Source organism: Anolis sagrei, chromosome 1 (genome assembly GCF_037176765.1).
Source record: "Anolis sagrei isolate rAnoSag1 chromosome 1, rAnoSag1.mat, whole genome shotgun sequence".
NCBI lineage: Eukaryota > Metazoa > Chordata > Lepidosauria > Squamata > Dactyloidae > Anolis > Anolis sagrei.
In genome coordinates, this window is record NC_090021.1 from 228,099,279 (window position 1) to 228,124,082 (window position 24,804).

Consider the following 24,804-nt stretch of genomic DNA (forward strand, 5'->3'; position numbering starts at 1 on the left):
GACAACACATACCTAGTTTTGATGGTGTCATTTTGAAAAGGACTCTGAACAGCCATCTCTTTCCACTCCTACCAAGTGGAAAGAAGCCCCACCTCTCTGCTCTGGTAGCATCCATGCAAGGGAACTGGTGACCATGCAGGAAAGCCAGGACAAGGAGGTCTTGGGAGAAAGAAAGAAAAGCAGCAACAGAACAAACCAGAAAAGGAGAAGGATCGTTGTCGGTGAAGAGGAGGATGGGGGCTTTTTATACTCTTCCGGATGTCCCGGAGTTTGGCGTTGTACTCTGACAGGGGGAGATGGAGGTAGGGTGGGTAGGAGTAGAGGAGCAGCAGGAGAAGGTCAACCAAGGATGAAACAAAATCCATCATGGAGATTGTGAAAGAGAAAAAGTAGTCAGAGACAGAACAAACATCACAATGGACAAAGAAGAAAGGGGGAGGGGAAACACAAGAGAAAATATTAGTTGGAATTTTACCCCAGGCCTAAAACTTTGTGATGTAAGAAGTGCAAGTTAGGGTCAAAAACATAGTAAGAGGCACCATAGAACTAATGCAATTGTCAACTATTTAAAGTAGACCTTTCCATATAGGATGATCTCAGGAGTATATAATCATGGCTTGTGTGTCGTGGGCACTAGCTACATCATCCTGTATCATTCAAAATAATTACGTTATACTTGCGGATGAGTACATCCAGAACAAAAAAAGCCATGTTGCCCAATTTATGTGATTGGAAGTGCTGCCTCACCATTCCCAGTTGCCTTTCTGTGAAGGAGCCTCCCAAGATACCCTTATATAATAGTTTGGGGTATGGGTACCTCCCCCCAAACAATTGGAGAGTTACTCCCTAATATGTGATCATGCAGAGGGCTCGGAGAAGTAGGTGAAGATCCTAAGAGCCACACTGGATTCTCCAGGGCCAAATGAAGACAATGTTTTTCAATCTTGCCTCTGAACCTCATTTTCAATCCAGAATTTTGTATAGCAATTCCATCATCTAAAATTACAAGAATGATGACTGCAGAAGCTGAGATATTGCAAGAATTTGACACAGGAAATCAAAGGTACAATGGACTGGAACTAGTATAAAAGGCTGGTGTTTGCAATGTCTTCATGCTATTGCAGGGCAAGGAGAAAGCAGCCTCCAAGAGGTCTTGCCATCTCCTACTCAGCTTTGCTGAAGATTGGCTCCAGAGCATCTAGGCAAATGAATGGGCAAATAGATGTGATAGTTAGTGGCAGGGAGATTCAATTGAAATTACTTTCCTCAGTAAGTTAACACTGTAACAGGAAGACTATGACAGTAATGTACATTTTGTTTTATGAAAATCTGGCACTATAGCTAGTTGTATTTTTCATGATAGAGAAAGAATGCATCTCTGATATTGCAAAACCTATAGCTCACTGAAGAAGCAAAAATTTCCTCATATGTTCTATCCAAAGTCTCAGGATGATTCTGAAACTGAACATTGTCCTCCCTCTTTCCACAATCACTTAAGCAAATATTTACAACACACACATCTTTCATGGGATTATTGAACCCATGTCAACTGAATCCACATGCCCATTCTTCATTTCTGCATGGTAGCAGGTAGGACTAGATGGCCCATGTAGTTGCTTCCAAATCTATTATTCTATGATTGTATGATTCCTAACCGCTTAGAATTACATTTAACTGACTAGTTCAGAGTTCTTTTGTAAGTTTCCTTTGGATCCTCCCTCCTTCTACCACTATAAATTGCCTTCATTACTGGCTGTCAGTTGTGTTTGTATAAAAAAATCTATTTGTCCACACAGTCATATACTGGGACAAAGTTTATGTGGCAATTTCATAGATTTTTTCAGAAAGAACCATATATTTTTGCATTTAACCACACTCACCCCTCCTGCTTTTGACTTCCCATTGTGGTATGTGTTACCAACTAGCAACCAGCTTTTACATATTATTTAGTGAGCACCCCAGTGCTTTTATTCCTAAACAACGGGAATTCTGATAAGGTACTCCTTATCACTGATATATCTTCTCTATTCATCCTTCTCAAATTTTGATTCAGGCTGGAACTATACTAGAGGACTTCAATCCACTTTGAATTCAAGACATATTTTGAGTTTCTGAGATAGCTAGCACTAAGAACCCAAGGAAACACATTTCACTATTCGTCTGGATTATCTTTGTGTTGCTACTTTAATAAGGATTTCCAGGAGTGGGTAAACATACAGACATGAATGAAATGACTTACAGAGGCATATGTGAGTCAGCTGGGTCCAGCTAATTGTTTCAGGGTTTCCACTCAGGTGCCTTCCATGTCTTGATCCAGGCAGAAATTGCAGTGGTTGGGAGCAGGCCTGGGTTGGACTAGCTTTTTCCAGGCGGTGAGTCCTCCAAGAGGCCTTTCCCCTTAATCATTACAAAATTGCTCCCCGCCCTACTGTGTAGGAAATCTGAATTCTCATGACAGCAAAATCCAGGGAGGCTGATGATCTGTGAAATTCCACACATACCCGCCTTGGAACAAACAGGCAATTTATAGTAGCATGTCTTGCAAATAACAAGCTGCTCTCTCCATGCTTGCTCTATGCAGACCCCATCCCTCTGTTCTTTTTCTTATCATTTTCTAGCACCTGCCAGATCTTTTCCATCACTCCATACTTATCTGTGATCATGGAATAGCCCAATACAAACTGTGCGCTTCTTTGATGGGAATGGGGCTGTTTTTGATAATAACCAAGTTTTTGCAGGACTGCTAAGCTCATGCATTGGTGAAATGGAAAACCTGATTATAAATACGTAATGCTGTGCCTGTTTTTTTTTCCTGCATTTGTTATGTATTACCTATATGCAGCATCACTTGTAAAAACATATGACACTAGAAACAGGGGTCAAAACTCAGTTGATTAATAAATACTGCATAGTTGGAGATGGGTTAGGGGAGTGATGAATGTGAAGGATAGTCCCCTCTCCATCACATCCTATATCTCTTCTTTTCAGTTTATTTGAGGTGCAATCATATAACAGGGTATCAATGATAATAATAATAATAATAATAATAATAATAATGTGACTGGAATGACAAAATGATATATATTGCTCCACCACCTTTAATCAGGAGATTAAAACTTGGAGAAAGACAACACATATAGATTTGAGAAGCCGCCTAGTTAGATGTTTTCTCTCAAGTCTCCAGCTGTGGTTCAGCTGTCTCCACTACAGTGGTATTGTCTAATACCAGCTAGAACGTTCAACATGCCTCCATCTTAAGATACTGGGGAGTTTGAGGCTAGTCAAGATGCTTTTGCTCACAGTAGAGGAAACTCCAGTGTAATAAAAACCTTGTAGCACTGGGCTAGATATCTGATGCTTTTTCACCTGTACCAGCATCCCTGGGTTGTGGATGAAAGTGTCTATGTCTCTGTGTGTGTAAAATAAATGAGAATGGTTGCTCTCTGTTGGTGTGGCTGGCAAATATAGAAGAAATGCTGGCATGACTTTACAGTGTAAATAACCACAAGATATTTTCTGCATGACAACATGCAGAAGGAATATACAGAGACCTTGATTCCTTGCTTCTCTAGCTATAGCTCTCTACCCATTTTTGAACCTGATTTGGCAGCAGTGATGTATGGCTGTGAAATGTCTAGCACATTTCATTTGAGAAGTGGCTCCATTTAGCTTCAGATGAAGACTCTCCACATTCTGCAGGGCTGATTTTCTGGGCCAGCCCTGCTGTTTTCCACAGGACCTTGCCCTGAGGATAGTTAAAGGCAAGTCATTTGGTGCCAGGCCAGCTCTGCAGCTGGAAACTTGACATTCCTCTGCTCTGGAGCAACAGCAGCTGGGGCCCAAGTCTCCATTCCTTGTTTTCTGCTATCTAAGGCAATCCTCCCACCCTTCCTACTGGGAAATTGGGAACATGGCTGTTGTAAGCCCAGCAAGTATCAGAGGAATTTTCTGATGGTGGTTCAGAAGATGAGGGAGATGATGGGTTTCACAATGAGGAGTCTGTGAGTGAACTGAGAGAATTGCAGGTAGATGAGGCTAATGTTTTGGATTCCTGTGCTCATTCCCAAGCAACAGGGGAAAGTGAAAATTCCAGTTCCCTTGAGAAAGAGAAAAGGCCTTGGGCAGAAGGGAAGTTTTCCCAGGAAACTAGATTAGGCAAGAGAATGCAAGGAGTGAAAAATAGACAAACTAGGTAATGATAGTCTGAGATAAGACCTTGAAGTCCAGGTGTGTTCGGCATGATGTTATGGGTGCCTGGATGGTCTTAAATTAAGTGGTTTGTCTTCAAGGCTCTCAGAGAAGACAATGTTGTCATAGGACAGTGGTTCTCAACCCAGATGTTTTGGCCTTTAACTCCCAGAAATCCTAACAACTGGTAAACTGGATGGGATTTCTGGGAGTTATAGGCCAAAACACCTGGGGACCCACAGGTGGAAAACCACTGTCATAGGAGATGGCTCTCCTGTCTCTGCTCTCAAGTTCACGATTCAAGTATTCTCAAGATTCCTGTTCTGGTTCATGCCATTGTTTCCTTGAAAGGTTTACCTTGGAAAAGGTCCTGTTTTCATGTTTATGGATTTATGTTTGAAGTGTTGCTGTGGATTTTGGCTCGCTTGACTTTATGCTCTTTGTCATTTCTGCTCTTTGTCATTACTGCTAATTTTTATTTTCTATTCTACTGACCATTTTGGAATTTCCCTTTTTTCTCTTTTCATCTGCTTTCTTTTTTAATTAGAATTACTGGACTCTGATGTGGTTCTGGGTGAAAAGGTGTTGCAGTGCTAGAATGCAACACTGGCTGTCTTAAATAGCAGGATGCAAAGGGACACATAAGATGTATGTGTGTGTGATAGAAGAGAAATACACTAATAAACATGAACATGAAAATAAAATCAGAGATGTCTTTGGGCATAAGATACTGCCTGAACTGTATCACAACAACACAGAGATTATTTTCAGTGCCTTGCTTAAGATGCTTGCCTTTGGGTTTCTTACTGTTACACGTTGACAGCAGTTTAATCCCACTTTAACTGCCATCCTACAAAACCAGGGGTTTTTAGTTAGGTGTGGTTTTCTGCTAGAAAGTTCTAGTCTACCCCCTGCATCACAGCCATTAGCAATCCAGTCACTCTCTGGTTCCTTGAGCTCTGGAAACTCCAGAAAAGCACTCCTAGCTCCACTGAAGCTGAGTGTCTGTAGCAAAACCAGAGACCTTACTATTGACTCCTACTTACTTTAACTGCATTTGACAGGAGAGGGGGCTATCCTTTACATTCATCACACACTCTTTCTCCTTAACTTGTATATGGCCACCTATTCTATGCAAATGTGTATTATGCCAATGAACTACATTTGCCAAGGAGCAGCAGGTGGAGAAAGGCTATAAATAATATATCATGCTTGCAGACTTCCTAGTGGCCCTCATCAACCTGTATTGTTATTCACCCAGTCCTCACACTTTTTTCATATATGGGCTACCTGGTTTTTATTATTTCTTTTCTTGCATTCAATATAAACCTGGCATTTTTACTTTCTTTTTAAATAGAAGACTTGGATCATAGAAGCATAGAATAATAGAGTTGGAAAAGACCACATGGGCCATCCAATCTAGCCCTCTACCATGCAGGAAAAGCACAATCGAAGTACCCCTGACTGATGGCCACCCAGCCATGTTGAGAAAATGTTTCATAGAGGAAGGTGGGGATTGTGGGCTAGATATGGCATCATTTTCCAGGTCATAAACATAGTTCAGAGCTACCTTCTTGTGTATATACACAGAACCTGTCTCCTTGCCTACGCTGGGAAAGAAAACCATACATCTAAGGAAAATGTGGCAAGGGTGTCAACTGTGGGTTTGATACTCAAACAGTGTATACCCTGAAGTGGCACAGTGACTCAACCTCCAGCTCCCTTTTCCATTCTGCGGCACTCCTTAAGCCAGAACCAAGGCATTCCCCCTCCCCTCAGCTGAATGCCTTCAATGCTTGTGGCCCAGGGACTGAGCTCAACAGAAGCTGGTATTTCCATGCTGGATTAGGTCCAGGAGATTTCTGAGGAGCTTGGCAATTAAAAACATTTCTGTGTAATTACCAGCCCCAGGATTGTCAAGGCTAAGCCTGCATAAGGGGTGCAATCATTGCAATAGTCCGAAACCAGCAGTGTAACTGCCTTCATGGAGAATCCCAATCCGTTAATTCCAAAGACTAATACATTTGGCAAGTGCGCCTGCTGTAATGTATACTTCAGCAACCCTGATCCATGATGTTATCTCTGGAGAATTAGGAAGAATGCTCAAAAGGAAATCTATGAAATGATTCTGTTCTGGGATTCACTACATCTACTAAAGAAATGTTCACTTCTCTGTCTGTCTGCTTAGGAGTAAGGAGTGACCAGCAGGAAGCGTACCAGGAACCTTCTATGTTGGTAACCAGAGCATACCAAAGTTACATTAAAATAGATCAATGGATGAAATGAGACTTAAAATATTTTCCTGCAACATATTCAAGTTACTTTTTAGTTACTTTTAGGGTCGTTAAGAGACATTTTGAGAACTTTATGTGATTCCATTATCACTTTTTCATTTGTTTAGATTTTTTTAAAAGTAATGAATACCTTAATAAGCAGCAAAACGAGTAGCTCTAAAGAAGAGGAATATTGCTTTGGAGAGCACTGCAAATATATTACATTACAACCCACTTTTTAAAGATGTCCTCCCAAGTTCTACTTGTATATATTCCTAGATCACCCAGTATGTTATCTAGAACTGGAGCTGAAGCATGTATCCTGTAGAATCTTGTTTTTATTTCTTTCTGATTCTTAGATGGCAAACTTTTTAAGTGGCATGCTTCAGGCTTTCAGCATCTCAGAGACAATTAAAAAAATAGCAGGCATGTCTGCTTAAGTAACAGATCAAATCAAATGACACATGAAAGCTCTATATTTGGCACTTTCAGTATCTTTTTCTTTTGGGGAAGATTACTGGTGTGGGAGCAAAGAAAGACTCGACTAGAATCTACATATAAGTGGTGGGTGAGGCAAATAGGGTAAAGCAGTATCAACTCTATGGCTAGATTGTTTTCCCTTCTGTGGATTGTGGATTGGTGTCCCCTCTTGTTGAATTTGGAACACAATTTGGATTGGGATATGGGCAACTGGGAGCTAGTGCGGTGTAGTGGTTCGGGTGCTGGACCAAGATCCTGGGAAACAAGGAATTATAATCTTGCTCTCCCACAGAAAATCATCAGATGACCTTGGAGAAGTCACACTCTTGGTCTCAGAGGAAAGCAATGGGAATCCTTTGAAAAAAATCTTCTTTGAAAAATCCCAAGATGGTTTCACCTTAGGGTAACCATAAGTCAGAAATGACTTGAAGGCACACACAACAACAACAACAACTGAGGAAATTTCCATAGTGTTGTCACAATCATAATTCAGGGCTGCCATGAGGTCCTTTTCTATTCCTTCCCAGAAAAACAAAGATGTTGAGAACTCCACGTATAGAGCCCTTGTGTCACATTTAAGTTGAACTTTCCATGTTAAAAAATAGGGAAAAAATAATTGATTCAGTTTACATTGTACATTCAGGTAATATCAACTTTCTTCACTGGTACATCAACTGAAAACAAATTATCTGTCAGTATTCATACATCTCTGAATTTTGGCATGCTATTTCCTGATCAAAAATTCCTACAAAAACAAGACAGTGGATACAAATATATATAGTAAAAGTGATATACCAAACTTTTATAGAAATTTGTTTTTAAGAGTTGTAAGAGTTGCACAGCAAAAGAGAAATGAGCATAAATATTCCTGTGCAAGCTTTTGAAAATCTTAAGAACACAATTGGGAAGGAAATAATATTCTAAGTTACCAAAAATAATTGAAAATGTGTTTTTTAAGTGTTGTGAAACCCAAACAGGAAAAAGCTGGACTGATGACAATATTTGCCATTCAAAATTCTACACAAACTTAACATGGTTTCTTCTTGTTGTTCTTGTTCCATTAACACAGCTTTTAGCACTAATTTTCCCTTCCACTTCCATGCATACATTTCTCCCTGCCTCTCCTTTTTATTATTGTTTGAACTGTCATTTAAAAACTATCCTGGATTCTGCAAAACCTAAAATACCATACCAAAAGCGAAAAAATGTATGGATTGTACCAATTTCAGAGTGAGTTTTGGTTTCCTTGCTCCAGAGAACCCAGAGTCTTGGCCAAGATCGCCATAGCACTAGGCATGAAAGATACCCCTAAGGCTATGGAATATTTTCTTTCTATGGGTGCGGTGGGCATTTCCTTCCTGAGACAACATATTTACAGCAAAGACATTAAAGTCCCTTGTGCCACTCACTCACTGAGCAGAAAATCAAGTCAAACCCTGTCTTGTTTACAACAAACCTCCCCAAGCAGTTGCTGAGCAATTTATTCCTAAACTCAAACCCCATCGTCAACATTGTACTGCATGGCTTCACGCCAAATACCAGCAGTTACAAATTGGACTTGTCAGTTTTCATCTGTTCTAAAGGGCATATTTGGAAGAAGGGAGGAAGAGAAGCTCAAAAGAGATTCAGCAATAGCCCCTAGGATCCAAATAGCTATAACTCAATCCAGAATGGTATGTATGGTTGCTCCAGAACCATTCTGGCTCTCCATGGGAGAAGAAAGAAAACCTCGCTAAGTGTGGAAAGCTCAGAGAAAAGGTTTGCTATCAGCACTATTCATTTATGTTAAAACAGCACTATATTCAGAAGCTCACATGTTTTATATACTTGCATTTGCAAGTGTGGATGGTATAGGATTTCCCCAAGGCATTTTCACACCTGGACTGCCATGGCTTCTCCTTTCTAGCCAAGGTAAACCACTAACTCCCATCATTTAGATGGTTTCACGGGACTGTCTTCTGTTCTACTTAATCTGAAATGCTAGGGTTGGGTGAGGGGATATATGAGTCATGGACCTGTGTGTGGTGCCAATAACCTGGGCCATTAATTAGTGCTTAATAAATTGTAAGTAGTTGCAACATCATTTAGGGATGGGCTGATTGTTGTGGGTGCAAGTGAATCGTTATTTTCTCTATGATGAAGGGGTGCACATCCTGTGCAAATAGTTCAGTTTATCACTTTGCTTTGTACTATGCACACTAACAAAACCCAATTTCTCAAGAAGCAAACCCAACTACCCTACTCAACCCAGGCACATGAAAGCCTGTGATCCAATAACTCAGAAGAAAAGAGAAAATTAGACTTCCTACCTGCTATTCTCTGGGCCACTAGACCTTCCAGATGCAAAGGTTCTTCCTCTGAGGGTCGAGAAGGTTCTTCATGATTCTCTGTGTCTTTTCCTGGCACTTGAGCTTGGACTGATAGTACAGGAGATGGAGGTGATATCAGCAGAGGATGCTGCCCCTCCATGAGTTTGTATGCCATTGCATGGGGCCTGGGAGATGTTGGGGGGCTTCCTGCACTCTGGCCATAGCTCCTGGCTTGTGTTGGCTGTTGGTTCTGATAACCATAGAGTGAGTAGGCCTCTCTGTAATCCTGTGTTGGAAATTCTGGCTCTCCAGCATTGTGGAGCAGCAGTTTGGTGGGATGCGCTTTAGGTGGTGCCTCAGGCAGCTGGGACAACGTAGTGTCCATGGAGTTGTATGAAGGGCTCCCTGGGATGGGCCCAAAAATATTGGTAGATTTAGGTTGCACTACTTGAGGACCAGCCACCGGCTGGGCAGACATGGAAAGGGCCACTGGACGTGGTTTCTCTTCTCTAGAAGCCACTGGAACACTCTGGGATTTGTGCATTACCAAGGAGGAAGAGGGATCCAGGTCAAGCATGAGCATGTTAAGGGCTTCGATTGATTGCTCTATTTCCTTCTGGGATGCCACACGAGGAAATTCAGGGATGCTGATGCTCTGAGTAAGTGCTGCTTGTGAAGGACTGGGCTGAGGGCTAGCACTGGAGACACTGGGACTTTGGCTGTCTCGGGCACCATCTTGCTGGCGGGATGGTGACCTACTGCCTACACCTTGCTGCTGCCAAGAGTTAAGTCCTCTCTGGACAGCTTCCCGGCTACTAGTGCTCCGGGTTGGTGCCTGGGGGAGTTGGGGGCTCTCTGCTGTAGCTGTGGGGAAGGACTGGGAGCGGTATATGCCATTTGGATCATAGCCATACGAGTACTGCTGGCTGGAGACTGGAGGCTGAGGTTGAAGCCAGGCAGGGGTGGGGAAGCCATGCTGATAGTAGTCAGCCAAATTTTCCTGGGCAGACACTGAGGGCCTTATGTGCCCATAGGGGTCTTGGGGGTGACGCCCCATCATGCTCCTCAGAGTGTTCTGGTTGTTATAAGGGTAACCACCATTGATGACTGTCTCTGAATCATGCAGCTTATCTATGCCATTGAAGTTGGATGATCCATTTGGTAAGGAAACAAGGCTCTCCATCCGGGGGGCCTCATGGTAGCCCAGGTCACTAGTGTTAGTGGTGCCATCAAAGGATGAGAGAGTGCCCAGGCTACCCACACTGTGCCCGTCCTGATTGGGCAGCTCATCATCCAAAATGTCTGTTTCCCTCTCAGCCACCAAGCTGCTAGTAGCCTCCCCATTGACATGAACTTGAGCTGGGACTATGTGACGGCCTGATGGGGTAGTGGTGACCATGCCTACCCCACTGGGGCTGTGGTTGTGCATGTTGGCTTCGTTTTCCAATCCAAAACCACTGAGCAAACTCTCAAGCTCCCGCTTCTCTTCTGGAGTTAATATAGGGTTGCTCCCTCCACTGCTACCAGGGAGTGCTGGCACTGCCTGTTCATCAGTCTTGTCTGTCTTGGTGGAAGCAGTTGAATTGCCTGAATCACTGCTGACAGAGAGAGTGTGCTCAATGTGGTTGGCAGCAGCAGATAGGGTAATGCGGTTGGTGTTAACTGCGCCGGTACTGCCGTGGAGCGAGTCTTTCTTCTTCACCTTGGCGTAAAGGCTGCCATCCAGGGGGCCTTGGGTGTGCCCAACCTCTGTGGAGAAGGAGAAGAGAAGGGAAACAAGGAAGGGAAAATAATAAATAACTAGCTTATGATTCTGCAAAAGTAAATCGCTCCAATTAAAACATCAGTGCTGGTCCTTAGCCTTGAGTCACAATGAGAAGGAAAGCTGTAGCCCTTCCAATGGCTTGCTAAGCACCACCCCCATTATGTGCCCTCCAGACCTTTGCAAAGGAGGCGCTGGTGTGTCTGTCTTGAGGACAGCACTGCTCCTGTCATTTTCCCTTCCCAGAGGAGTTGATCACAGCCAGAGAAGTGCTGACAGTTACTGGAGGGGAACAAATTTACTGGCTATTGGCTTTTTTGTTGCTATCAAAACACAGGATGTTATGTAGCAAATGCACCTGCATTGATCCATGGTTAAATGAAACCTCTTTTGTAAATGGAAAACAAGCAGGGAAACCACAAAAGAAAAGGGCCCCAAGAGACTAGAAAGTCATCCTGCCATAATTTGTGGTCCATCAAGCCTAATGCAGACTGCAAGGAGCTCAGTAAGGCTTCTATTTTTGTTGTATGTCTGCAATGACAAAGAACAGGATGGTTTTCAGGCAGCTGGCAAACCCAACAGTGAGCTTATAGTCTGGGTCTGGTTTGGTGAATGCCAACTTGTGCATGTATTTTTCAGCTACATTCATTTCCTCTACGATCTCAAGGATGAATACATCATTCTCATCCCTATCTTCTTCCTCATAAAACCCTGTGAGGTAGGCCAGACTGAGAAATAGTAATTAACCCACAGTCATCCAGTGAGCTTTCAGGTTGTGTTGCGCTTTTGCACCCGTACTTCCTTGGTATTAGTTCAGCACTCTAATAGCTGTAAGCACATGTAGCCATTATGTTAGTCAATATTTTTAGCTAAAGCAAAATTCTTTCAACTAAAACTCACAACATGCTAATCACTAATAGTAGGTAGGCTCCCTGTTTTCCTTCTAAACAGTACTGAGAAAACAAAAGAAATAATGTGTAATATACTGCAGTGGCATGTCTAATTTGGAGATGAAGGAGATTAGGGAAAAATGCTGAAATTGTATCAATAGTACAGCATAAAATAAAATTAATGGCCTTGCTAGTGGGAGGTGGGGGTGGAGGAGATATCCAACAATGGTTGGTGTACAAATACTGAAAAATACAAAATTTCCTTTTTATGAGCATGGTATTACATGTGCCTCTATTGACCTAAAATAACCCCAGAAAGGGAAGGTCCATCTATTTTGGGAACAACGCCAAGAGAACTAAGCAACACAGACAGATCTGAGAAAGAACCTCAAGCTACATTTGGTCTGCAAGACAAATTAGTAATGTTTTGAGAAGATCTTTGATCTTCTCCACCATTCTTGGATGACAAAGCAGGAGACATTTAAATAATGTTTAGTAAATTAAAAACCAAAGCTTAGGGAAAAATCCACAAGAGGATTCTGCAAATTTTAGTCCTCCACCCACCCACCCACTCTTCAAGTGGACATTCTTTTTAAACTCTGGTTAAAAGAGAAGTCAAGAGTGAAATGATAATTTATTTGGGGATGGTGGCATTCTAACTCTGTACGTTGCCAATGGAAAATGCCATAGCCCCTCTGACATACATCTAACATTTTCCTGTAGTTGAGGCTTCCAGACTGCCTCACAAAAGAATTTTGTGGAAGCATGAACTGGTGTCTAATTTTTTTCATGCTCTACTAAAGTGCTCAGGTTAAACTTCTCATTCACACTGCCTGGTAGAATAGACCCCCCCCCCTCCCCATTTTTTCTGCCTCTTCTCTCAGGTCCCTTTGTGAAATTTCCTGGAACCAAAAAAATGGAATGCACTCACTTAGGAGGAAAAAGTGACTTTTTAACCTGGCAATGAGCCAAGGACTGATTCAGAGAAAGGAAGATGGGAGAATGGAAGATCGAGGACCTCAGAAAGCTCCTATCTGCAGGCAGCACACACTTCCAGAACTACCTCATAACCCAAACTTGCCAGCAGGGAGCTGGATGTTATTTCCACTAAACCCCAGCTATGAGAAGTACTATATACACACATAGCCAGAGCCTGGGAAGGCTGTTTTTCTTGGATTAAAATTCCCAGAACATCCCCCTGCTGCCTGGGGAATTATAGGCGGTGTCATACAAAAAAGTAACTTTTCCAGTCTCCTCACATATACACATGGACAAACATGGGAGAGAGAAAACAGCAACTCTCCAACGAACACTGGTTGAACCAAACTATCCAGCCATGGAAACAAACAAGAATACGTTGTGGTTGTTGGAATCATTTGTTTGAAAAAATGAAAACTTATCTTTTTCTCTTAAGTACCAAAACAGGGCAATACTCAAAATTACTCCAGAATATCTAAACAATACATATACTATTTGTATATGTCCAAAAAGCATTCTCTGTGTATATGAATGCAGTATAATAATATAACATTACTTTATTTGTAGCCCACTCTATATCCCTAAGAGGATTCAGGGTGGATTCCAACATAATAAAGGCAAACATTCAATGCCTGTATAAAACAGAAGAAAATATAAACAACAAACAATAAATACATTACACAAGTTAACACAAGTAATTTAAATAATAATAATTAAATAATCAACATTTAAACCATTAAAAGTCAGGTAAGATAGCATATCAAATCCGTTTCTTATTCCATTTCGTTTATCAATTTATAAGCTTTATTCCTCCTTCTCATCATATGCTTGAGAGCATAGAAATGTTTTAAGTTGCTTTTAAAAAGTGAATAAGGAGGGAGCCATTTTCACCTTCTTGGGGAGGCCCCTCCTCTCCTTCCCACCAGCTGCGCTTGTATACACAAGCTAGATACATGGATCAAGAATAGGCATATCTGTATTCTTGCTCAGAGCAACAAACACAATGAAGGCATATCTGTGTGTACAGAACAACTATCAAGGAAGGCAGGCAGAAACCAAATCACAGAATCCAACTGGCATATACAACCAAGACAAAAATACACATTCATTTCTATAGCAGCAGTCAAAGAAAAGTGATATGGACACACAATCATCCATTCAACATTTATTTAGACTAACATAAAAACAGACTGGGGCAGCTCCTAGGGTTTTCTACCAAATCTTTTCTTCTTCCCTCATTCCAGAAGTCAGTTCCTTTGAGGTGACCTTTCCCACAATGGCTATTTGTAGCTCAAGTAGCCACTTGCAAGCACTTTTCCCACTTGGCCTTTATTTAAAAAGAAAGATGGGATGAAGCTCTAACATTCAAACCAAGGATCTGCAACCACACACTCAACAGAAGGTTTAAATCAGCTAAGGAACTCAGTGGAGAATTCTCCCTCTGCATTTGAAGAAACATCAGTTCTTCAAAGCCCCAGGCATCTCCCATAACTAATTTCAGGTCCTCTTAGTAATTTGAAAATCTATTTTCACAAGATAAATATTAAACATTGTTATTGTTAGGTTATGCAGATGCATAACATAAGGACTTAATATTTATGTGATGGGCAATTGGAATAGGCCACTTCAATAAGAAGAAGCAGCAGAAAAACCAAATATCCGTACACTGGTAATGGCTTCAGAACTGGCCCATAGACACCAGTAGAACTTTCTGAAGCCATTCTGCTACCAAGCTCAAGTGATTATTTTTAAATTAAAAACACAGTCAGAAAACATCCCAAAATGCATCCTGGGTGTCATTCTATTTGAAGGGTGCATGGTAACATTAGTAGAGGGCACAGAGGCTAAATCCCTTCCCCAACTGCCACTTTTAGAGGGTTACTCACCAAATTAGGTCACTGCCAAGGGAAGGGCAGGGATACTTGAGAATAGCTGGGGTTTCCATAGAACAGGCATTGCTCTGTACCCCTCCAAGTGATTACAATGGGCATGACAATTTTTCTGAGATACAGCCTTACTATGGGTTGCTGTGAGTTTTCTGGGCTGTACGACCATGTTCCAGAAGCCTTATTATGTCTCAGTGAAGGACATCTGAGACATAACATTTCATGGTGCTCTCTCATTTTGAGTGAACACTGCTGAGCCAATGCTGAGACCATTCATTTTTCACTATTTGCCTCATTCATTGCAGGAAAAAATACAACAGATAGAGCATTCTACCCTTCTGCAGTGTCTTCTCTAAGAAACACAGAAATTGTGTGATAGCAAGGAATGTAATACTACTGAACTACCAACAATATGAAATTTGCACTTTTAAACCCACAATAAATGTTGTGTCTCAAAAATCGTATGAAAGTACAGGGAAAGAAAAGAAAAATCTAGGACTCATAGAGTTGGAAGAGATCGCAGGGCTATCCAGTCTAATCCCTACAGGAGACAAGAGGTGCATCTACATTGTAAAATTAATACAGTTTGGCATCACTTTAACTGAAATGGTTCAGAGTTATGGAATTGTGAGAATTGCAGTTTCACAAAGTTTTTAGTTCTCTCTGCTAGAGTGCTGGTGCCTCACCAAACTACAACTCCCATGATTCCATAGTATGGCAGTTAGTCGTATCAAACTGCATTACCTCTACAGTGTAGATGCACCTAAATGGTAACCCTACTCTGTGTGTGTGAGTGTGTGTGTGTGTCATTTTTATTACTCTTCCATAAAAAATCAACACCACTTTTGGTAACTTGCTCTGATGTCATATTGCTACATGTGGCAGGCAGAAACTGAAGAACCACAAAATCCGCTACTGCAATGCAAAGAGCCCTTTATCAAAAGGCTTCACTTTGAAAAACTCATTTGGTTCCCTTTCTTGTGCACACTTAAAGGGCATGACTAGATCACATAGGGACTTTACCTCACCATCCCAAAGTAAAGTCAGATGAAACAAATCCTGTTGTGATGCCTAATAGTAACAGGTGTCTCTCTTGTCGATCTACTCCCTGTTGTAATGAGCGCCAGCAAGGCTGTTCAGTCAAGAGATATGCAAGGCAAGAGAGGAGGATGAACACCCGGTTGTTTATTGACCCAGCTGTCAGAGCTGTCAAGAGGTATTTGATACCGAAGTAGTATGAAAGAGGGAAGAGGCGGCTGAAGTTATGGTATTGATTCAGACAGCAAGAATGGGATCATCATGCCAGGAGATAAGAAACCATTCCACCACTACAGCTCCTCCTCTTTGCTCTAAGGCTAGAAAAGAACATGAATCTATACCACACCCTGATTCTGCCTACTTCATAAATCTTTCATCTAAATCAATAATACATTCTTCTTGGGTTATTACGGTTAGGGTGTTACACTGGGATTTGGGAGATCCAGCCATGGAATTCATAGGGTCACCTTGGGCCAGTCACCCTCTCGCTCAATCTGATCTTCTTCCAAGAGCTGCTGTGACAATGTTTGGAGAAGGAGAGTCATGTATGCCTCCTTAAGCCCATTCAAGAAAAATGGATAAAAAGATGATACTAAATATATGCATATATACAAAAAGAGCTAGCATGGTCTAGTAGTTTCATTGGACCACAGTTCTGGAAACCATGGTTCAAATCCCTGATTAACCATAGGAACCCACTAGGTGACCTTCAGCAAGTCATACCCTCTCAACTTCAGAGGAAGGCAAAGATGAATCTCAGAAATTTTGCCAAGAAACCTCTATGATAGGCTCACCTTAGGGTTCCTATAAATCAGAAATTGCTTTAAGGCACAAAACAACACATACAAAGGTTTGTCCAGGCAGCCTGTTATTCTGTTGTAGGGTGACAGGGTGGTCTCCTTTGGAAAAGCTGTGCTTTTTATTGGCTGACTGTACCAAATATGTAACTTTTAGAACTGATAAATTCATTTTCTTAGAAAACCAAGGATGATGTTTGCCATAGAATCATAGATCATAGAATCAAAGAGTTGGAAGAGACCTCATGGGTCATCCAGTCCAACCCCCTGCCAAGAAGCAGGAATATTGCATTCAAATCACCCCTGACAGATGGCCATCCAGCCTCTGTTTAAAAGTTTCCAAAGAAGGAGCCTCCTCCACACTCCGGGGCAGAGAGTTCCACTGCTGAACGGCTCTCAGTCAGGAAGTTCTTCCTCATGTTCAGGTGGAACATCCTTTCTTGTCGTTTGAAGCCATTGTTTCGCATCCTAGTCTCCAGGGAAGCAGAAAACAAGCTTGCTCCCTCCTCCCTGTGGCTTCTTCTCACATATTTATACATGGCTATCATATCTCCTCTCAGCCTTCTCTTCTTCAGGCTAAACATGCCCAGCTCCTTAAGCCGCTCCTCATAGGGCTTGTTCTCCAGACCCTTGATCATTTTAGTCGCCCTCCTCTGGACACATTCCAGCTTTTCAATATCTCTCTTGAATTGTGGTGCCGAGAATTGGGCACATGTATTTGTATAAACTTGACTGAGTGACCTATTCCGTTGTACATATCCCATGCCCTTCTTTTTTTTAAAAAGCACAAACTGTTATATAGGAAAGATATAAAAAGAAGAAGCTGTAAGAATGACAGTGCTGCCAATCAAAACCAATTCCAGCTTGGTCAATTCCAAATATACTTTTGCAAGTCTCAGTGGCGTCAGTTGTGCCCCGTGTGTAAAAATACCAAGGAGATGGAATTATTTACATGAGAGAGTAAACAACAACTCCAGGATAAGAGAGTACAAAATGAAATCTTTTGCTCTGGACAAAATCGAATGAGCATAATTTGGGAATGAGTTGTATCCTTCAAAGATCGTCTATCCTGAGCAACTGCATTTGCATGACACCAGGTTTAGCAACTTGCATTTAGACTCTGATACTGAGTAATAAAACACCTGGAATGAATCAGCGCTCACACACATCTCATATACACACCCTGTTCCTCCCATTGACCCCAGACTGAGTTAATTTCCACCTAGAAGCTATTTCTGACAAACTGTCACTCTGGGTAAAGCTTTAGCATCCCCTCTCCCTTCTACTGTCCTGAGATATTTGATAGCAAGTCTTAACACAAGCGAGGGGATGAAAACACCTTGAATAGGCATGTTGAGAAGATTAACTTCTACAAGTTCTATCAAGTTAATATAAGGCTTCTGTATATGTATTTTGTGCTGCTTTTCTATTTATTTTTAAAGGCTTCTTGTGAAATACCTTCCCTTAGGTTAATCTGTTTGTACTGAAGAGCAGCACCTGCATATGCCAATCCCTGCTCTGCCACAAAGGTATTCTGAAGGCAGGAGGGTGAAGAGCCAGAAGGCATAAAGATGTGAGGTCCCGGTGTACCTGAGGTTTGAAAACCCCATCTTTTTGGACTACAACTCTCAGAATCCCCAGCAGGTACATCCATTGGTTGAGGAATTCTAAGAGGTTGTAATCCAAAGTTCTCCCCAAATCATTTATTTACACAGATCCCCAATGCCAGCTCAGATTCTGTTTGCCATTTCACTTCCAGCCTGGTTTATGAGGCTAGTGATACCAGACTGCCATACCTTTTTCCCAGAGGCAGGCAAGTGCTGAAACTGGCACAAGACCACCCCCAAGAGAGAAAGGAGGACAACCTAAACCCCCACTCAAGGAAGCTGGACTCACCATCTACGGAAATTGGGACGCCTCTGTTCAGCTGGAGAAAAGTGAGCTTGGCTGTTTATTCTTCAGAGCTGATGAAGTATAAGGCGACGGCTGCTGCTTCTACTGAAAGAATCCGCTAGTGGAGGTGCACTGCCTTCCCGACTGTGGCAGGCATAGGAGTGAGGTTTATTTTTCCCCTGGCTTGTAGGAAGCGAGCGGGGGATAAAGCCCTGTCTGTAATTTCAGCCAGTCAAATCCCTGGGGGTTCACTTATCATCCCGCAGTTATGTGAATTCAGGATGACATCACACAGGAGAAGGCTGAGTGAACCCAGAGCTGGGAAGAAAGGTGGCTGGAGCCCCCAGCCAGGCAAAGGCTCAACTCAAGAGAGAATCTTGGGGAGTGCAATGTGATGGGGAAGAGGGGGGAGGAGGAGGGAAAGAGGTGGAGAAAAAGCCAGAATGACAGAAGGGAGTGGAAAGCAATGGGAAGGAAGGGAGGGAGACAGTTCTGCCCTAGGGGGAGGAGACCAGGGACAGAGCCAGCTCATTCCTTTCCATTCCACACTCGCCAAAACTTTTCTTTTTCTTCCAAAGGGACCCCACGCAACCACAGCAGCATTTTTCCAGCTGCTGTTCAAGAAGAACAGGGATGGGGCTAGCTTCCCTCTCCACCTTCTGGAGCCTGGGAAAGTTATCTTTTTGGAAGAAATTCCCAGAATCCTTCTATCAGCATGGGGAATCTGGGAGGTGTAGTCCAAAAAGTCAATTCTTCCAAGTCTGTGTTGTTGTTGTTGTTGGGCAAAGGGGAGAAGAATGTCAAATTTTAATAGTTTTTTTTTCTGAAGCTAGAGTACTGAGGGTTTAAATCACCCAAATAAATTTAAAAAAAACAAAATAGGAACACATTTTCTCTCCTCAATTTTTCGCTGACATTGATGCAGCAATGTTTTCTTCCTCCACTCCAAAGACCCTAGGCAATTGCTTCCCTTGATGTTCCTAGGCAGTGGAGGTGCCAGTCCCCTGCTTTAACTCAGTCAGCTGCCCAAATGTGTGTGGCAAAGGGCATAGAGCTGGCAATTCACTGTTATGGGATACTAGCTCTATGGAGTTTAAGGCCTGTTTTTCAAAAGCTGTTCAGAGGTTGGAAGTTAGAGACATCGAATGCTACTGCAGTGTTAACAGCCAGCTGCAGGACAGGGAGAGCTTTACCAAGTGCACGTTCCAAAATGGTCATTCCAACCAAATGCGATCAGTTACTCAAACTGCTTTACATTTGAAGGGAATTTGGGAAGCAAAAGAGAGCACCTTCATTTTGCTCATATAACAAAGAGAAGGGAATAACACAAATTCTGGAGCCAACAACAACACATACAATGCCCATCTCTTCGTCATCCACTTGGCAGTTTCAGCACGACCTGGGCAACAACAAGCTATATATTTATAGCTATATTACATGGAGTGATCAACCCCCCTATTTAAACAGCTCCACTGGTTGCTGATAAGTTTCCAGTCCCAATTCAAGGTGCAGGTCATTACCTATAAAGATCTAAACAGTTCGGGACCTGCCTATCTTTGTGACTACATCTTCCTCTATGAACCCAATTGATCTTCTGGGGAGGCTCTTCTCTCCCTTCCTCCTCCATCTCAGGTGTGGTTGGTGGGGACGAGGGAAAGCACCATCTCTGGAATTCTCTCCCCAGGGAGATCAGGCTAGCACCCTCCCTGTCCACTTTCCTCAAGGACTTAAAGACCGGGATGTTCCACTGCACCTTTGACTAGGCAACTCTTTGGATAGCTGAGCCCAGTTAGGACACAAAAAGGAAAAAAAAACTGTCCTTAAGCACTTTAACACGGTTATATTCCAACCTTTATTGATAAATTTTTTTATACTAAGCCATTCAATTGAATGGCTTATTGGCCTATGCATTTTGACTAACCCTGTACTTATTGCTGCTATATGATACATGCACCTTACTAGTTCTATCCTCTATTGTTGTGGCACCAGTCCGCCCACTCACGACGAGACACTGAATTTTACCACTGGTTGTTGGTCCTGATATTTTGAGATATATATATGTGTATACATATACATATAATTATATATATATATATATATATATATATATATATATATATATTGTTGTTGTTGTTGTTGTTGTTGTTTGTATTCTGTTATTTTGTTTCTGTTATATTTTGTTGATGTGATTTTAATATGTTATGTTTTAACTCCACTATTGAGCCTGGCACCATATAAGCCGCCCCAAGTCCCTTCGGGGAGATGGAGGTGGGGTATAAAAATAAAGTTGTTATTGTTATTATTATTATTATTTTCCAGGTTTGGGTGCTAATATGAAAGACACCAGCAGGATTAGCACACACAACAAAACAACCAGAAGATCAAAAGTGACTACAAAGGGCATTGCCTTTTCCAATAAGGCCTTCCTATTTAATGTCCCCACTGCTTCACAGCGAAACATCTAGGAAGAAGTGGAAAATCATTCCTTTCTGAAATATGGCTCCCATTATCCCATAGTCCAGTGGTTCTCAACCTGTGGGTCCCCAAGTGTTTTGGCCTACAACTCTCAGAAATCTCAGCCAGTTTACCAGCTATTAGGTTTTCTGGGAGTTGAAGGCCAAAACATCTGGGGACCCACAGGTTGAGAACCACTGCCATAGTCAATAGCAATGGTGTCTGGAAGATTCTGGGCATGGGGGTTCAGATAGGTAACTTTTCCGAGCTCTACATCTGGAGCCCAGCTGAACTGGTGCAGAACTTTCAGAATGGAGGGAGACTTTCTACAAATGTGTAAGTGGAATGGGTATGGATTATCTGAAAGCTCAAATGATTTGAAGGTCCATAGAGAGCAAATATGGAAATATACACCTTCCAACAAGCAAGGAAGCCTATGCTCAATGCTAGAATTGTAAATGTCAATGCTGTGTTTTCACGTTTCCTATAATGCTCTCATTCCTCAGTAAAGGTCCTGTTCTGTGGAAATGAAGAAGAGCCACTATGACTCCCCCCACCCCCCACGCTCCCATCATCCTGCACCTTGACATCTCAGACCAGAGAAGAGAGGATGTTCATAACAACAAAAGGAAATAAGATAAAGCAGATTCCTCTTCTTTTAATCCAGCTATTGAAAGGAAAGGAGGCAGCCTTCATCTCCCTACAGACCTGAATAAGGAATGAGGGGGAAGAAGGGAGAGAGAGGGAGGGAAGGGGGCAGACATCAGAGATGAAAACAAAAGCCTTATGCTTTCTGATGGGAGTTTCATATGGGTTTCTCAATGTCTTTAGCAGTCTGGGCAGACTGGGCTCTGTTCAGAAAGAAAAGCAGACAAACCTTCTCCTTCCTTCTCCATTAGCTTTTTGTGGTTTGAAGGTGTATTGAACACTGCAGTCTTTCCATTAATGAGATCATTGCTATTCTTTGCTGGAGATGAGACTAAACACACACACACCGTGCTTTCGAATAGGGTGGAGCAATGAATGATGGGCAGTGCTCATGGTAACATACATACTTACTTGATAGCAACTGAAAAACCTGACCAGAAGGCTTCAGGCGCCCCTGCAGAGGTCTTTAAGTTATTTTATTAAATAGGGGTCATGCCTTTGTAAAAAGCAGATATAAGATAACAAATATGCAAAAAGGAAAGGAGATGCATAGTAAGAATAGGAAATGTTACTGGACTGCAGCTCCCCATATTCCTCACACTGACTATGAAAACTAGGGTAGATGGGACATGCAGTGAATCTTCAGAGCCATGCATAGCCCTTCCCTTGATAGATATCTTTCCCAACATATTTTTGACAAAATTGTCCCTTTGGAAAGGTGAAGAAGGAAATATCTGATGCACTGGAAGGCAGCCAAGGGTAGGCGTGGGGGGGGGGGGAGGAAGTCCTTTTGTCAAAAAGAATGGCAAACATATTGCCTTCCACATATTATTATACTGCAATTTCCATCTACCCTTCCAAGCATAGCTAGATGTGAAGAGTGTTTTTTTTTTTTGAGTGGGGGGAGGGAGCCCAACACTATTTAGTGGTCCACAGATCACCCATCTCTACATTAAAATATTACCTTCATGAGGAAATTGTGCAAGGTGTAAATTGTGCAACTTGTTCCTTCTCCCAAATTTATATTGTGGAATGCACAACCATCTACCTATCAGCTTCCATTCTCTGTATTTCACATGCATTCCTACTTTTATTGTTTCTAAATTCTACCATGCATTCTTTTGATGTTCCTGTTCTCTTGGTCCTCTTTCTGGGTCACACCAAAGCAGACCAATTGACCCCTTCACCTTGAGTGAGCAGATTCCACTAGGATTATGCACCAAATTAGCCTAACTGTCACCACCAATTGCAGACTCAATGACCATAGGCTGAAGGCAGAATGCTGCAAGTAGGGAATGGGAACTGTATAAGTAATGTGATGTAGGCGCACAACAGCTCCACCCCACAAACTATGCAATTCCTGATCTCACTGAGCCAGGGAAAGATGGGGGTAAGAATGGGGTAATACTCTCGACACTCGGAAGCATCATTTACTAGAATAGGAAGATCATACAAGAATCCATTAAGACAAACTCAGAATTCTATACAAACCACATTGGGTATTTGTACATCTTTCTCCAACCTATATCCTATCATGCAACTCAGCAAAAGGGATTTAGAGTGCACCACACCTTCCACAGTCTGAATCTACAGCATTAGAACCAAATCCAGACTTCCCACCACACATTTGTGAAGCAACTTGAGAACATTTCAGAACTAAGTGTGCTTGGCATGAGAGGTTATCACAAGATGAAAAGATAGAAGAGCTAAGAGGGCGGATAGAGTGGAACCTGTTGGGCCTCTGAAGGCCTGGTTAGACTGAACTGCACTGAGACCAATGCAGAATAATTTCTGGCCACCGTGCTGCCAAAGTGGCAAAGTTAGTCCATTTCCCTCTTGAGCTTTCACTTTTATTTTGAAATCATCATTTTGATCATTCATGATATCATCTTCCAAAGAAATATTACCTTCTGAACAGAAAATATGACTGATGAGCAGAAAATACTGGCTTCTGTGCAAAACAACTATATAAGATTTTTGTTCAGAATATGTCCCAAATTACAAATAGGATTCACAAGCTGAGCAATTTTCAAAGCCTTTCCCACAGCAGGAAGAAAAATCCTAAAATTACTTATTGCTTTATTCAAGAAGAAAATGAGTAAAGAATTGCATCCCTGGAATGTACACAGATTTCATGAATTCTGCAGGATGAACAAGCAATTACAACAACACAGGGTGGTTGAAAATACACTGAGAGAAATGATTGCCAAGGACAGTATGTTGACATTGAACTTCATACATTTCCCACATGATTTCCCCCACTCTTTCCAGTGTCCCAGGATAGTTTAAAAACCCACAGTAGCTTGGTTACAATCCCTGCCACTCTTATCCTGCCCTCAATACTATTTATGAGACAGCCACAAAACCCCGGACAAACAGGATAAATATGGAGCCTTACAGATATAGTCCCTTAAATAAACACTCTGGGAAGATCTATTTCTATTAGTCCTGCATGGTTACACTCAGATTTATTTTCCATCTCTGTGGCAGAAAAGACTAGGCTGAAGGTTTAAGTAGTTGGAGCTGGGTAGAATTAAATTAAGAGTAGTTAGTGGTTTACAGAGTGAAAGTTACTACTTCACAGTTGGCCAACGAATCAGTAAATACATGCCCCATGCACACAACAATCAGCAATCAATTAATAATATGTCACTCTTGAGCAAGGGGATGAAAGGGAGGCAGAAACTACAGAATGATCTTAGCCATTTTGGTTCTAATGAAATTGGTTTCAGGCCTTGCTCCAACATCCCTGCTACAATTCCAGGAGATAGGTGAGGGAACATGACTGTCCTGATACTGCTGAACCATTCAGCAACTTCCATACTCAAAAATAATTGTTTTGTGGCAGGATCTAAAACACTCTATTTCCAAGAATGGCTGATTTCTTAATGACATGGCTCTCTCAGCATTAAAGAGCATAGTGTTAAAACAACCAAGTAAAAAAGCAAATAGTAAAGAGAGCCACCCTGATCATTATTTTTGTGATAGTTCTCTGAACATGCCTTCAAGCATTTAAAAATAAGTACTGTAGGTGTTTTTTTTAATCTTGTGAATTCTACGTCTCTTTCAAACTGAAAGAGTAGCACTCAATTCTTTTAATATTTTATCCTTATTTTTTCTAAACTTCTTGTCTAAAGCACAGCTTCTTAAACTGTGGCTCCCAACCCCTTAGCTCAATGTTAGGGTCATGAAAAATTTGGCAACAGCA

The 24,804-nt window shown here is 41.9% G+C and overlaps 1 protein-coding gene across 17 annotated transcripts in view; it reads right to left on the reverse strand.

The window, feature by feature from the left end:
- The window catches only part of TNS1 (tensin 1), a 354,414-nt gene that overhangs the window by 47,390 nt on the left and 282,220 nt on the right, over window positions 1–24,804 (reverse strand). For 12 of the 17 annotated variants that reach the window (XM_060773722.2, XM_060773736.2, XM_060773752.2 and 9 more), the window contains 2 exons: window positions 9,251–10,999; window positions 197–283 (listed from right to left, as the gene is read on the reverse strand). In XM_060773722.2, coding sequence (XP_060629705.2) covers window positions 197–283; window positions 9,251–10,999 — 1,836 coding nt within the window. The remainder of the gene's footprint in view (window positions 1–196; window positions 284–9,250; window positions 11,000–24,804) is intronic. The other 5 variants (XM_060773781.2, XM_060773771.2, XM_060773830.2 and 2 more) reach the window with 1 other exon arrangement.